The following is a 15,703-nucleotide window of genomic DNA, read 5'->3' as shown; positions in this document are numbered from 1 at the left end:
TAATTCTCGCTCGCTCCCGTTACGAAAAATCAATAACACTCTCCTGTTACCGATATTTCATACATGCAGCACGGAATACAACCAAAATTGGGCACTGCATTACCCGCTTGAAAAATGGGCGTAGCACGGACACGCACCAAGTGGAGACTTTATCGGCAATCGAGCGAAAACGGTAACAATTGCAAAACACCGGCATGGCCGCTCTCAGGTTTCTCTCTGCTACAAGTCCCTAGACCTGCTCTCGAGTGTCCCCTTTTTACACCTGTTGCCAATCGAAACAAGTATTCCACATTTCCACGATTTCCGTGTGCACGTTCGCGAAACTCGAAAGAAGGAAACGAGAGCACGTGCGATCGGAAAGTACAATTTGGAGCAGGACCGACTGATGCGGCTTCACATGATCTCGATCACGAAAGCGTTCGCGAGGGGAGCGAACTACGGCGGTGTACGCGACGGCGATAAGTGGTCCGGGACAAACAGGCTACCTACGTCAGCCGCGGCCCGGACCGAATGGAAACGCAAAACGATGTCGCGCGATAACCGCGTATCTACGCGTGTCAGTCAGCCGTGACTTCTCCACGCTCGTGTCGACCTTTCGTGACCTCGTGACTATCGCTCGTCATCTTGTGCCTCGTCGACTCGACGAGCAGGTGGGATACGCGACGAAACGATTCATAACCAACAGCTCGGTCAGCGATTAGATCTCGCCTTCGCAAGAACGCTTCTCGATAGACCTGATGATCGACGGGCGATCGTCAGCAGAAACAACTCTGAATTTCTCGTAGGTGCGAAAGAAAAAAAAAACAACGCAAGTTTGCATCCTCGGGTGTCGGAGTCGAGGGCTCCGTGAATGTTCTAATTATTTACTTTCAAAGGATTACGTAATTGCGCGATGTATAGAGGAAATTGCGACCAAGTCCTGCAAAATCTAAATATGAACCAACTAATAAGGAATCCTCAGTGTCGCCAGCGATAATTAACGACATCCTGACTATACCTGGCAAGTTTTAGTAATACAGAAGTAGGGAGGTCCAGGTTCAAACTCTGGATGAGGTAATACTTCTCGCAATAAATTTTCGGTATTATTAAAAATGCCAGGTATAGTCGAGAAAATACTGATGTTTCTAAATATGAACCGTAGGAAATAAAATGGACCATTGAATCGAGTCTGCTCTTTCAGAACTTGGAACTTCTTGCGCAGTTCATATTTCCATTTTTTTGTCTTGACGTGATGAATAGGAGGAAAAGATCTGCCATATAAAAAACTCGGGTGAAATGAACAGATGCATAATCTAAATGAAAACAAAGATGTATTTTATGTCTTGACCTGTAGGACCTAAGAACAAATTCGATTCGTTCGTTTCATTTCCTTCAATTTTTAGTTTTTGTACCGTGAATTATTTTTAGTTCTAAATGTTGTGTCTACTTTCCTCGTAGAAAGAGTAGATCAAATTTATTACAAGAGTCGTCGATACGCTGAATCATTACAGTGTAAAGATTTGTTACATTTTTGTTTTTTTTTGTAATAGAACTGCACTTTTTATCTTTCTCTTAATTTTTCTCAGTGTCCAATTATATACCAAGTTCATGTCAAGTGCATAAAAGCGATACAGCTAAGGGACAGATCTGTTGCGATTAAACAGCAGTGTTCACAATCGTTTCCTGTAAGAAATCTCCTTGTTCTTTCTGATTGAAACATTAATTTCTTTCCTCATTTCAAACTGATGACCGACCACCCAGTGCATGATACGCTCTGGGCCGTGCGTAGCTCCCTTTCACAATTATCGTTTGAGCTTCCCAAATATTGGCTGACTTAAAAATGTCTCTAGCCCCTGCTGCTCTAATCTGTCATCTTTCGATATCGCTTTATCAGCTTTGTTATCTTTAAAGTTTGACTGTATTACCGGTTCTCGTCTTTTCTTATTGTTCGGACGAAATTAAACAATTCACATATAAATTGTATGAAAAATTTCAAAGGCTTGGACTCCTTTGAAGATGACTTGATAGAACAAGTTTCTGTGAATGGATCTAAGCCTTTATATAGTTTTTTCCATTCTGGCGTAGATAAATTCATTCACAGCGTTTATTTGTTCTCATTATTTGGAGACTACAACTTCAATAAAATTTTAAGATGTATCCAGATACATTTGTACACTTTTTTTCGCGCTCGCCACTTCTTTTATTCTCAAGACTTTAGGATTTTTTTGCAGCTATGCTTTCTTCTCATTTTGTCTCAAAGATTGAATGAAACAATAATTAATTTCAACTCGTAGGTACGAGCGAATTCGGTGGAAAAGAAAGTACGTTTGACAGTCCAGTCTTCTCGGATCTCTTCATAAACGCAAGGATTCGACAAGAGGAGTTCGACGATTTCAGGCCGTTATCGCCGCGCGGAAAAGCGAAAAGGGTCGTTGGATGAGAAGTGACCCCACACTGGCATGTGAAGTACATCTCACGTTTTCGATTGTAGTCACGTTTAAATCACGTTTCGTCGGCCGATAAGCCTGGAAACTTTTCTTGCACGAGCATGCCCCGATATGCAGGGTCACCCCATTGACCTCGACAGTGGCGAAACAAAGATAAACGGGGACGTAAGTAGAGCCGCAGCACGTTTCAAACGTGATTCAGTATCGCGCTAGTGTTACAGACGGCCTCACAGACGGGGGCAAATTTTTCCACCTCGAACAAACGACGTCGAGTTATGAAATTGTCAAAAATTAATCGAGACTATTAGCCGAGTAAACGAGTCGCGTGCTAATACAACAGGTTTACGGAGTTTTTTTTTCAATTCCAATCGCAGTTTCAAGAATAAACTTCCAAGACTTTTTCTAAGATACTCTTTGTATTGTGAGATCGGTATTAAATATTAGCGAGTATTTGAGATTCGGTAGTGAATACAAATTTCCGAATCGTTATACCATCATGGAAGCTCTGGGAACTGTAAGTATCTCGAATTGTGGATAATTTTTAGAAGTCAAATTTATGCATTGAATCGATCTCACGTATATTTATTGGGACATTGCACAATGCAATGGATAACGAAAATATTTTCAAACTTTATTTCTTTGGCGATTTTTCATGCAAAATAGTAGTACTGTTAGTATAGTATATATCTATTTTAGTATACAATTATATACTGTATTTGTATAACATACACAGTATATACTTATTATATACTATACAGCACTACAGCATAATACAATAATGCTATAGTATAGTACACACCTGGTACAAATTTTTTCATGTATGAACGTAAATATACAGAATTATATAAAAATATATTACACATCAAATATGTCCATACATATTTTTACATTGTATATTTCTATGTATAATTTTATACAATTCTACACAGTTCTGTATAATTATTATAAATATTATAAAATTTCTTTTATATAAAATTATGTAGAACTGTGTAGAATTGTATAGAATTATATAGAAGTATACAATGTAAAAATATGTATGGACATCATTTTATATAATACTGTATATTTATGCATTTCTATGCATAAACAATTTTTACCGGGCATATTATACTAATTAATATGGCACTGTCGTTATAAAATAAACACTTCACTCAATATTACAAAATGAAAAACTATCCTGTTGGAAACGTTTTTAGCAATTCTTTCGATAAGACAATATTCTTTCTTTTTTAATTATCCCATGAAAGATAAGATATATAAGTATTTTTTAAACCTATTGTATATCTTGAAGCGGATTCAGTACCGCGACGGGGACAGGTTTTCCACCTCTCGAGCAAACGGCATGGTCGAATTATGAAATTGACAAAAATTAACCGAAACTGCTAGCCGAATAAACGCTCCGAGTCGCTACTAATATAACAGACTTTCGAGTGTTCATCACGTCTTAGTTTTGTCATTTTTACAACGATGGAACCGAATGGAAGGCTCTATCGCTGCACATGTTGAGATGCTTCTCAAAAGAATATTTTCTTCTATTCGTGAAATATACGTGATAAATTATAATTTTATCACGTTACATAACGTATTCGTACCAATTATCGCTGGTGTCTAGAAGATTGTTTAAAAATTATTAATATAAAGATAAGAAAGATAGCGATTTCAAGTTTCTTAATAAAGAAGTTTTCGTTAGTGCCATCTTGTGCGATACCTCACATTGCGAAAGATCGAAATCGTGACCGCGGACCTCCCGCGAAGAAGGAATCGACAAACAAGAAGAAGAATAAGGCGACCGCTAAATCGTCAGACATTTTATTAATAAACCGTATCGTTCGATACGCGCGCAAGCGGATGACAAATTTACGTCAAAAGAAGTTTATCAGTCTGACGAAACCCTGTTTTCGCCTTCGCATATCGGCAAAAAGTAGAAAACAAATGGGTCCCCTGTGGCGCGAGACGCCGACATCGTCAATCGCAAAAGTCGCGCGATGCCCCGCGCTATTAGAGATATCCGTGTGCGCGAATTAACGTATCAACCCCTAGCGAAAAAATAGCTGTTTGCCACGCGGCGATAACCTCGGGTCACCTTATGACGATAATTATTGATACCGCGCACTCGGCCGAGATCTTTCACCGCACGTGAGTGAACTCGTGCGGCGAGAGATATAATAATCGCTCACAACGATTGAGCTTCGTCCTGCGGTCCAATGGACCAGGTCGTATGCGTATACAATCTTCGGACAAGTCTTTGATTCCTTTATAAAGTAACAAGCAAACAATTTATACAATAAAAGCAAAATAGATTATTTTCCTTACACATACACAAAGCGCTGATTTGAATATTGCATAGCAGTGTCGAATAGTTGAGTGCCGTCTCGATATGAACTGGAGAATCAATCGCTATGGATAGATATCGTAAAATTAAGAACGCAAGTTTTAAGATAACTTGTAGGCAATGACGAATTCAAATTCGTCAAAGCCTTTTCTAATGACATCCCTATTACAGTATCCGATTTTGAAGTCCTTCTTGGCGGGCTCGTTCTCTGGAACATTCTCTACGATCCTCTTCCAGCCGCTGGACTTGGTGAAGACCAGGCTTCAAAGCAGAGTCAATGCTCCTGTTGGGTAAGATTAAAGCTTATCGTTGTAGATAAAGTCCAGATAGGTTCTTTCGTTCTCGATATAATCGACATCCTCTTCAAATTCTAAATTTTTCCAGGTAGAATTTAAATAATACAAGTCGATAACATGGTAGACGAGAGAATATATGTAGATAACATAATGGCACCCTTAGATTAAAGAGAAAAGGAGACGATCAGAACTGGAGGAAAAAAGAAAAGTTCGAAGTCCCTTGATATGTAATTTCAAGTTTTTATGTCCAGTTAATTTTATCAATTTGAAATTTAATCCTTTTTAATTCTCTCTTCGCGAGTTTCGATTTAAAAATGATTTCAAACTTTTATTTTTGAAATAATTGCCAATCAACTTTCCGGATTTGTTAACAGAGCGCCAAAAAATGGAATGCTGGGTACAGTGGCGCACATCGTTCAGAAGGAGAATATCTTTGGACTTTGGAAGGGCATGACACCGGTAAGACGTCGCTCTGAAGATTAACGCTTGAATGTTGATTTACATTGATATTATAACATGATGTGAATGTTAATTTACAGTCGATAACTAGAGTGATTCCTGGCGTGGGTTTGTACTTTTCGTCACTACATTGGCTGAAACACGCTTTCAATCTGGAGGAACCTCTGACGGCTTTGCAGGCCATTTCTTTGGGTATCACCGCACGGTCCATGTCCGGTGCACTGCTGATTCCTATCACCGTCGTGAAAACGCGGTTCGAGGTGTGTTAAGAGAAAAGGAGATAACATAGTGGGACCCTTAGATTAAAGAGAAAAAGGGACGATAAGAACTGGAAGAAAAAGAAAAGTTTTAGCATAAGAACTTTTGCAAAATTGTGCTGTTAACATTATTCCTGAAATTCAAAACGTGCTTTTGTAATAGCTAGAAGGTATAAAAATATTCCACAAGTTTCGATCAAACAGGAATTTGATGACCTTTGATCTTTTTACATTGAAATTTGAGTAGATTGTATAAATATTATTCTGTATTGTGCAGAGCGGCGTTTACAAATACAGCAGTATCAGCGAGGCTCTTACGTTGATCTATAAGCAAGAAGGAGTGAGGGGTTTATCGAGTGGCCTGGTACCCACTCTTCTGCGGGATGCGCCTTACAGCGGTTTATACCTTATGTTTTATACCCAATTGAAAAACGCCGCTGCCAGTACAGGTATTTCTTACAGCTATTTATTGGTTATATTAATTTATGCTAAACGATGATATTCAATTAATTATTCGTCAACATAAAATGCCTTACATAAAAATTATGAAGTTATTTCTAACTTGATATTATAACTTGTCGATATTCATAAAAGTTTTGAATAAAAAAGATTGAAATCTCATTAATGATAAATTATTCTCTTGATAGGAGGAATGAACAATTCGTCAGCACCAGTTCACTTCGGCTGCGGAATCCTGGCTGGAATTTTGGCGTCCATAGTGACGCAGCCACCAGATGTTGTCAAGACGAAGATGCAGTTATATCCGAACGAATTCAATGGTATCTATCAGGCGACATTGTTCGTTTATAAAAAGTACGGCATCTTGGGATATTTCAAGGGTATTGTTCCTAGAATGCTGAGGCGGACTTTGATGACTACTATGGCATGGACTGTGTACGAACAGGTAATTCGAGACATTAAGTAAAGATTTGACAGGAAAAAAATGTTCAACCTCTAAATCTTGCGAAAATAATGTTTACATTTATCAAAGTTATGTGTGATACTATTACTATTAAATGTTAAAATTTCATAAAAATTTTTTTGAGTAGATATATTTTGCACCAAAAAAAAAAGGATTTAATTTGTGAGAATAATTAAACAATGTACATTTTGTGTTATTCAGGTCACGAGGCAAATGGGTTTGAAGTGAACGCTGTTGTTGGACAAGCTGTTTTACATGGGAAGATGTACAGTATTATAGCATAGACTGTTTATGTATTATAAAACTCGCACTTATATTTAATAAATTATATATATTTTTATATATATCATTGTTTATAGCAACAATTCTTCTTATATAGATTTTTCGCTTCGTACTTTGTTCTCTTTATCCCCCATTAATCCAAGTAACGCTATCTTTTAGCAATATAATTGCGATGAAAACCTGATACACAGATCCGAATTAAAGTTTTAATCCCAAAACGTAGGATTAAAACTCTTTGCTAAAAAATTACCCGGCTGTTCGCGCGTTTTCATAAAAACGTGCACGAGATAAAAAGAAGAGCAAGAGCAGAAAAATACGTGGCATTGTTTTATTAATTCCAAATAACAATCTTACGAGTATTATTATTGTTACAACGCGGCACAGCAAATACAAATTGTATCATACAATTTATTTTGCTGATGATTCTGTTTATGTATAGACGGTCTAAAATAACAATTGCTCGGGACACGAGTTATATCGATTCTAACGTATCTGTGACCTTAACGCAAATTTCTTCATCGTCTGTTCACCCTCACACTCTCTCACACTCTTTTTCTTATTGTTAAGATTATGCAAAATCTTTACCTTAACAATATGTTTAACGATGTCTTGGAAGAGTTCCCGTAGTCCCGCTCTCCCCTGGTCCTTCTCTTCTTCCTGAAAATAGATAATCCACACTTTAGCGAAAGTGTCATCGGCACTTCGCGATACAATGTAATAGCCAAAGATTATTCAATGATAGTCTCATGTTGGCAAAAACCCTGTCCCTCTGTCGACTGTGTGTTTGTTTAACAAGCGCACGAGATCCTCACGAGGGGATTACGAACTAAATTGTCTTGATTAGGAACGTCTAAAGACACGCAGATCGCTAGGTCAACTTTCATTGTCTGGGGAGGTGACTCATTCACAAAATATCTAAATAATTGAATATATCATGTCTTTAAATTTGATTTTTAAAATAGATATTAGTCTCCCATGGATGTTAGGCAAATTCTCCATTATAATTACCTATGTATCTTTCTTTAATCTCTGATAGCTTTGCTAAGAAGCGGCATTTCCGTTTAATTCTTTTTTTAGAACAGCGAAGGAACGTCAGTCTTGCAGGAATATGTGCGGGCCTATATACCGGCGATTTACAGATCCCTACATCGTTAAAAATTTCGCATCTCGAAGATCGTCAGATCATCAGCTAAGCCAGGGATCCAACGGGACACGAGAACGAGGGGACAATTCTCCTGGCAGAAGGACATGTGTTTGATATTATCATTCCGGCATAAATACCTCGTCAATTGCGTGGCAGAAGCGAGAGGTTCGTATAGTCACAGTCACACGTTTGCAGGGCGCACTCACAGTTGTGCACACGTGCATTTGCAGTCGTGGACGAAGCTCTATGAAGCGGGCACTGAGAGCTGTGTCCCCTCCACACTAAACCACTAAATCTCTTACTCTCTCTTTCTCTCCCTCTCTCCTCTCTCTCTTTCTTAATGACGCGCGGGAGATTACGGCATTAATGAACCTATGGAGTCTTGTGCCCGAGAAGCGAAAAGAGTCGAGTCCGAAATTATTGGCTTTTATCGGGGTTTCTCTTTATCCTTTGTGTCGCCGTAACGAGAGATACGGCGATCTTTTGTAAGTTACGAGTGGAAAAGCGAGGTAAATTTCCCAAGAGCAAGCCCCGAATTCAACTCAATTGTCTGAAAACAAAACGCGATAAGACTATGTACAATAAAGAGAAAAATGCTGTATATTTGTTTACAGAAACAATTCGTTTTATTTTTAAATAAACAGTATGAATTTGTTATGCTGGATGAGTTTCAACCTGATTGCGTTTATTCACATTCATTTCGATTCGTCTTGAAAGCGCATATCCGCAATTCCGTAGATCTTCGCGGGCTTCTCCTGGAAAAAAACGAATTCTTGGACTAGTGCTCTCCCTCTCTTGCTGCTCGGGTACAGAGATATTAACCGATGAAAGCAAGCATAGGTATACCTCCCCCCAGCTTGCTTCGCAAATAAATCGAGAATGCACGGAATGATATAGGAATGGTTGTGTAAGAGAACAAATTGAACTTCCATACGCAATAATTAAAACGTTCTTCACTCAAATGATAAGTTTATTACCAAGAGTCGAATTTACTGCCAAAAGTCCTAAAAATATTTTCCAGAGCGATGCAATTTTACATTGTTAAAAGCCTTTAAAGTGTTCGAAAAAATTAAATTTAGACCAATTCGAGGGAAAAGCTACGAGTATAAATGTATCTTAAAGTTTTTTCAAGAAATCACGATAGTGTAACTGAGATGTCGTAAAAATAAAAAAACTTATAAAGACACGTGTAAATTTAATTTTCTCGACTTTGAGACTCTACAAAAGCATATCAGACTACTGTTACGCTGAAGCACTTTGTCTCTTTAATAGATATTTACAATATTACATAGTTAAGTACAGCTAGCAATTTTGCCCACTCGGCGTTACATACTTGATTGCGCCAGTGACAAATTTAAGAAAAAAAAGAAGGAACATAGTCCATTCTTCGAATCTTACGAGAGGTATTTATTCATTCTATTCTGGAAGATCGGACAGAGAGAGGCGGAGAGAGACCGAGTTTGTTTCAGAGAGAGCGAGATGAACTTGCTGTGTGACTTACGCGGCGCTTCAAACATCACAGATTATATTATCATGTATATGTATTATGTGCATCGGAATGGCAACTCACCTGGATCGAGAGAGTACCTGTACAGTAATTGAGACGAATATGGTTATATTGTTTGGTGCATACCTGGCTTAACTTCTCACTCACTAACCAATCAAGAGAAGTTACTTGTGACTTCGACTTCGCGAGCGGTGACGGCGGCGGTTATGATGGCTTGAGCTTCGATGATCACGATTTCCTGAAATCATTATCATTGTATCATTCTAGAACACATCTGTCCGATGTACAGGATGCAATCGCAATACGGCAGCGCGCTAGATCAACGCTATCGCTTACCTTTATCTCGACCGTGACGTCGATGGCTATCCTCGTCCCGGTGGTGCTTGTCTCGCGATCTACTTCTACTTCTATGCCCAGAATTTCTGTAACGAGCAACGTCTCCGTTAGAGGCTCATTTGACTCTCGAACGTTACACTTTTGTTGGAATGTGAAAATCTAACAAGGAACACCCTTCGGAAAAGTAAACATGCAGGACTGGACTCTTAGTGAACGTAAAAACTTGTCTAATTGACGATTATCTTTCGAAGCTCGCTGCGTGGAGAGACTTATACCTATGACCGCTCGAATCATGACGGTTCTTGTCGTCGTCCATTCGCCTGCGACGCTTGTCCCTGTCTCTGTCGCGATCTCTATCTCTGTCACCGTCTCTCCGCCGTCTGTCGAGTTCCTCATTCGCTCGCGCTCTCTGTTTCCGTTCTTCCTCTCTTCTCTGCTCCTTCTCGTCGCGCGCTTTCTCGCGCTTGTTCTACAAAAAAAAAGATTTCGATTTAAGTCTTCGACTCGAGAGAGAGAGAGAAACATATTTAATACTGAAAACGATCAGACATATATCTCTACCATAATCTCCTGAAGAGCGCTCTTCAATCTGGCGTAGCCGACATGCTGCTTTCCCATTAAATGATCATCAATCCGTTGTTGAGCATCGCCCACGATAAGAAATGCGCCGCACACGTCGCACACCTCCATTTGTTTCTCCTGCGCGGCCGCTAGTTCGGCAGTCTGCAAATAAATGCTGTTAGTACAAAAATTCGAGTGGCGAATCATAAATCACTTGTAATTATTTATTCCCACGAAGCTACGTGGAGACCGGTCATATATTATAATTTATATAAAGCCAAGTGATCGTAAATACAAAATTAACAGTTGAGCAACGAGCGTATAACGTGATTATTGATAGTACTAGATAATAAAGATCGAAATTTCACAATTCGGACTTTGCATTGCAATGTCTCCACTCATGGGGCACGCAGGAGAAACATAAAACCACTTTTATTATGCAAATCGAATCCAAGCCATCGATTGAGCGCACTTAGAAGTTCGTCGGAGCAGCCGTTGCCGAGATCCGAAAATCTGAGGGCCCGTCAACTCGCGTAAACTACACGGTCGGGCTCGCGCGCGCAGTTCTAGCTATGCTTATACTTGGCGCGAGACACTACGGTGTCTTGTGATAGGCTCGTTTTCTATTGCCGCGCTGGTGAACCACCGCAATAAATTAGAGTAAGACAAGTACATTTTTTCTCATTCTAGCTTATGCGGCGCCGAGTTAACCCCCTAAAACCACTACGATGACCCTGTGTTGTGGAAGCTATGAGGGCACGGCACTAGGCAATCTTCCCCACAGCCTCCTTAGCTTTACTGGTTCACCAGTGCAGCAATGGAAAATATGCCTTATATTCAATGGATTACAATTCGTGGGAACAAATTGACAATTGGTGAACGTTTAGACTCCAATTTGAGTCGTCTTCAGATACATTTTCAAAGGCCAAGTCTCGCGATCTCGGTCACAATAGTCCCACGCTCACTTGATTGTAATGACTGTTGTCATTGGACTTCCTCAGGGTCTCGCGCTCTTCCTTCAACTGGTCGCAGAGACGCATCAAGCCCTGCGCCTGCTCCACATTGCCTTGAATGCCGCTCTGCTCGGCCTCCTCCACCAGCTTGTTTATCTTCTCCGTCAGCAAAGCGATCTGCTCCTCGTTCCTCTGAGTCTGGGCCGGGGTCAACGTCGGCTGCGCACAAAGACGAATTAAAATTACAATTCCGCGGCTGCAAACCAACTTTCTAGCGAAACTTACTGCTTCTGTTCTCCCAATCAGTGCCAACCGCTGCTTCCCCTTTATGATCTTTCTCTCCACCTCGTTTAACATACTCTGACAATACCTGATAAACTCATCCTCGTATTGCTGTTTACGATACGAATGCGGCGCCTTTTCAAACAGTTCCCTGGCCTCGTCGTCGTGTACCTTGGGGCACGCACCCAAGTCCGCTCTTGTATTAACAAACAAGTCATGGGGACAGAATTTCACCAGGTACAGCTTGCAAAACTAAAATGCAAGAGGACATAAATATAATACATAAAAAAATTGCAAGTGTAAAATAATAATTAACAAAGAAAAGTTCGAGTACTAACAGGTGTTATAATTAATTAATGAAATTTGTTCACCTACGAGAGAGATAAAATATTGCGTACGTCGACGACATCTTTTAGTGTTCGAACTTTGCCTGTGATCTTCTTTCGCTCGGTTTTACATGCGATAAAGGTCTGTTTTATTTATTTCAGATAATCAAAGCCAGCGGCACACAATACTATTTTACCTGCTGGATTTCTCGCGAGAGCCAATAAGACCCGGTTTCACCAACGTCGTTTAACTTTGAGCTTAGCTTAACTCGTTCTTTGCCTCCTTCTAAAGTAACAGTTGAAAAGAGACAAAGAACGAATGAAGCTAAGCTTAAAGTTAAGCGACGTTGGTGAAACCGGACCTCAGACTGCAGTGTTTTAGATCCCGATCCAGCAGGCAAAATAGTATCGCACGCCGAACAGAAGTTTAAGGAAATCAATACGACTGCATCTATGCTTAATATTCTAATTTTTCAGGATTGGTAAACTCTTCAAAGAATCCTCTCGCGGAGAAATGAAACGTGTTTACTGGTTTAATCTATGTATAAAATATATACATTATATGTATATGAAAGTGAAATTCTGTCTGTCTGTTCTTTATACAATTTTGTATCAATGGACCGAGCGGAACCAAGCTTGGCACAGTTTTATTCAGTAGGATTCTGCGAAAAATATAGGCTACTTCTTAATTTAGAAATCCAAAAGTACCGTGCACTAAAATCAATATCAATTTTCGCCCGCTGAAATCAATAAAATGTTGTATGCCGTACCTAGGAGTAATTGTAATAATTAAACTGAGAATTTGTGCATTTATATGAGTTCGAATAGGTCAAAATTATCTTGCACAAAATTGAAAACAACTTTTGCCCATTAATATCAATTAAACGTTATTACGGGGCACCTTAGAATAATTGCAATAATTAAAATGAAAATTTGTGCATTTACAAAAGTGCGAATAGGTCAACTTTGCGCAGTGGGGAAAACATAAAATTGCGTGCGGGCATCTCAGAGATGCGAGTGAACTGTCTCTGAAATGTCAGTTTTTTCAATGACGACAGTAGCTGAGTCAACTTTTCCCGTCGGGAATGAAACACCGAGTAAATTTGCTTCATGGGAAATGGGCAAGACGCCGATCAACGCTGTAAAAAACCCAGGGTGTCCAGCAAACTCGATGAAAAAAATTCCTCGACTTTTTCAGGTTTTCCAGGAGCCGGCATTAATTTTTCCCTGACCATTTACTGTAACTTTTTTCAAGATGCACAGTTTGCGCACATCTGTATGGTAAATCAAGCAAATGTTAAATGTCGGAAGTCCTTAAAATAGTTTTCATGGGAAACAAAAATCCGGAATTTAAAAAGGTCAACATTTAAATTAAAGCAATTACACGACTATGTATGATACATTGTGTAACAGGAACAAACATATCACTACAAACCATTCGAACCATTTGTGATACCGTACGCAATCATATATGATGCTTTCGTTTTGCTTAACTGCATTTTGTTTGCAACTTACTAGATAGTACTGTTTAGTAATTTATCTTTTTTCTAGTTTCGTCTCAGTTGAACACATTGAAATAAAATAACACGACGATGAAAATATAAATTACCGACCACGCTTATAAATAAATTGATGTTTAGCAAGGCAGAAAATTAGTGCACTGAGAGGCAAAGAAAACTTTAAGGTCCAGTTTCACAAACGTCGGTTAACTGTTAACCAGAGTTCAGTCGACTTCCTATCTTTCTCTGTCTTGTTATCCAAGAAGAGACAGAGGATCAATTAACCTTCGGTTAGCGGTTAAACGACCTTTGTGAAACTGGCCCTTAATGATTCAGAAAAAATGTTAAACGATGTAAAAATTCCAGATAAATCGTTAAATCTCCTGACTTTTCCCTGACAATTCCCGGTTTTCCAGACTTCCCTGACCACTGGACACCCTGAAAACATTCTTGGTGTGAGACAAAATATTGTTCTACAGCAATTTTTGCATCAACCTAATAATTTAGTGAATATATTTAAAAAAACGGCGTTGAAAAAAATACCTACGGATGAAGATAAAGTTGTTACTCGAGTGGACAAGAGACCAGTTGAGGAACACGGAAGAAGTTTTAATGCTCCAACGTGATAAAATTATTCAAAAACGGAGTGAAGTGAAATATGTGAATAGGAAACAATGAAACGTCCAAAAGAAGGAGATTCCAAAAATGAAAGAGCCGAGCGAAGCCGAGCGAGCGTTAGTAACCAATAAGCTTCCTCTCGATGGTCGAGTCTAGCTCTTAAGCCCAATGTCCATGATGCTAGAACTTGGTCCAAGTCCTTGGTTCGAGAAACGTATAGCCAATAAAATTGCAGCTTTTCCGTAAAAGCTACAAATCGATTGGTTCCAAATCTCTCAATCCAAGAACTCGGACCAAGTTCTAGTATCGTGGACATTGGCCTTTAAAAGTGAGCAACCATACAAGACCCCAAGTTAATTTGTAAATATTTTTTAGCTTGAATCCCAGCATCTGCCGGGCCTTCCAACGATACAAACCTCGCTCTGTCACACTTACTTACACGTAAGGCGAAATCAGACACGAAGTACCAAGCTTGGAGTAAAAAGAGAAAACAATAGAATGTATAAAAAGTCGAAGGAGCAGGACTCTGGCTTCGAGAAATCTCGCCGATATCAAAACTTAGAAAGGCGCAATTGTGAAAATTCTCGTCTCGTTCGTGTCTCGGGGCCTCGAGAGATTTCCGCGGCGGACGTCGAGAGTGCCATTGTCAAGGGAGACTGTTAACGCGAAAGGGATGGGGAAAAATTATCGAGACAGAGTCGAGATTTTGCGAAGCGGCCCCCGGGAGGCCTCTCGAGAATCGAGTCCAGCGTCGACGCGCGCGCGCTCACCTCCGGATCCTCCCAGTTGAGTTCCTTGGGTTTCTCGTTGGGCAGGACGTTCCTGTTCCTGCCCATGAGCTCGTCGAGCAGCGCGGCAGCCGCCGCGGCGGCCATTTTCCTTTGGACTGCGCTACGACGATGCCGCGAGGTCGGGTCTCGCGCGCGGAATACTCGGAGCTCGGCCGCAGGACTCGCCGCGAAACGAAAGAAGAACACGTTGCTGACCCCTCCCCCGTCGAAGGTGAGGCTCGACGACGCGCGGGGGGAAACCTCGACGATATCGACGGAACTCAATCGCAAGACACAGCGGCAACAACTCACTCGTGACAGTTGCAAAGCGGGACTGCAGTTTCGCCACTAGATAGCGTCCGTTGTCCACGAACTATGAAGACACACTCCCATATTTTTCTACCGCCATATTGCATATTGCGGCAAATCAGCCTTGTCCAATAGGCACGCAGTTCGGCGCTACCGTCGCCTTAAGCCTCCACTACAATGATTCTCGGTTCTGTCTACAATGGTCGTAGTCGTAGTCGCTCGATAAGTCCCAGTCTACAATAGATGATTTAAGCCCTAAGCTTTAAGAAATTGGCCAATCACGGTCAAGTATGAGTAGAATGCGCGACTGTCATTAGTTAATTTCTTAGTCCCAGTCTACAATAGAGATTTAAGCCCTAAGCCTTAAGAAATTGACTAATCACAGTCGCGCATTCTTCTCATACTTGACCATGATTGGCCAATT

General features: G+C 40.2%; 2 protein-coding genes across 10 annotated transcripts; one reads left to right on the top strand and one right to left on the bottom strand.

Moving 5' to 3' along the window:
* The first annotated feature begins 273 nt into the window (after positions 1 to 273).
* On the top strand, positions 274 to 7,038 carry LOC105561465 (solute carrier family 25 member 38-like). Of its 3 annotated transcripts, none has more exons than XM_012011470.1 (8): positions 274 to 650; positions 2,274 to 2,591; positions 4,930 to 5,048; positions 5,429 to 5,513; positions 5,594 to 5,773; positions 6,048 to 6,219; positions 6,418 to 6,674; positions 6,894 to 7,038. In XM_012011470.1, the coding sequence occupies exons 2-8, from the start codon at positions 2,538 to 2,540 to the stop codon at positions 6,918 to 6,920; spliced, it is 894 nt and encodes a 297-aa protein (XP_011866860.1). In that variant the 5' UTR covers positions 274 to 650; positions 2,274 to 2,537; the 3' UTR covers positions 6,921 to 7,038. The 3 variants fall into 3 exon arrangements, with proteins under 3 accessions (XP_011866860.1, XP_011866859.1, XP_011866861.1); XM_012011469.1 differs by having other exon boundaries at positions 274 to 785; XM_012011471.1 differs by lacking the exons at positions 274 to 650; positions 2,274 to 2,591 and adding an exon at positions 2,600 to 2,940.
* Positions 7,039 to 7,288: 250 nt separating this feature from the next.
* LOC105561464 (luc7-like protein 3) lies at positions 7,289 to 15,341 on the bottom strand. 7 transcript variants are annotated; one of them, XR_001008908.1, is made up of 8 exons: positions 14,971 to 15,341; positions 11,761 to 12,009; positions 11,488 to 11,694; positions 10,523 to 10,684; positions 10,237 to 10,430; positions 9,962 to 10,047; positions 7,983 to 9,863; positions 7,289 to 7,889 (listed from the first exon to the last, which is right to left on the bottom strand). XR_001008908.1 is itself a non-coding variant. In XM_012011466.1 (8 exons), the coding sequence occupies exons 1-7, from the start codon at positions 15,073 to 15,075 to the stop codon at positions 9,790 to 9,792; spliced, it is 1,077 nt and encodes a 358-aa protein (XP_011866856.1). In that variant the 5' UTR covers positions 15,076 to 15,341; the 3' UTR covers positions 7,289 to 8,873; positions 9,752 to 9,789. The 7 variants fall into 7 exon arrangements, 5 of the variants coding, with proteins under 5 accessions (XP_011866856.1, XP_011866857.1, XP_011866855.1 ...); XR_001008909.1 differs by having other exon boundaries at positions 7,289 to 7,631; XM_012011466.1 differs by having other exon boundaries at positions 7,289 to 8,873; positions 9,752 to 9,863.
* Between the last annotated feature and the right edge of the window lie 362 nt (positions 15,342 to 15,703).

This window comes from Vollenhovia emeryi, unplaced genomic scaffold (genome assembly GCF_000949405.1).
Source record: "Vollenhovia emeryi isolate VEMERY1.0 unplaced genomic scaffold, V.emery_V1.0 DF939207.1, whole genome shotgun sequence".
In the NCBI taxonomy this organism is placed as follows: Eukaryota; Metazoa; Arthropoda; class Insecta; order Hymenoptera; family Formicidae; genus Vollenhovia; species Vollenhovia emeryi.
This window is presented reverse-complemented; position numbering and strand designations above follow the sequence as displayed.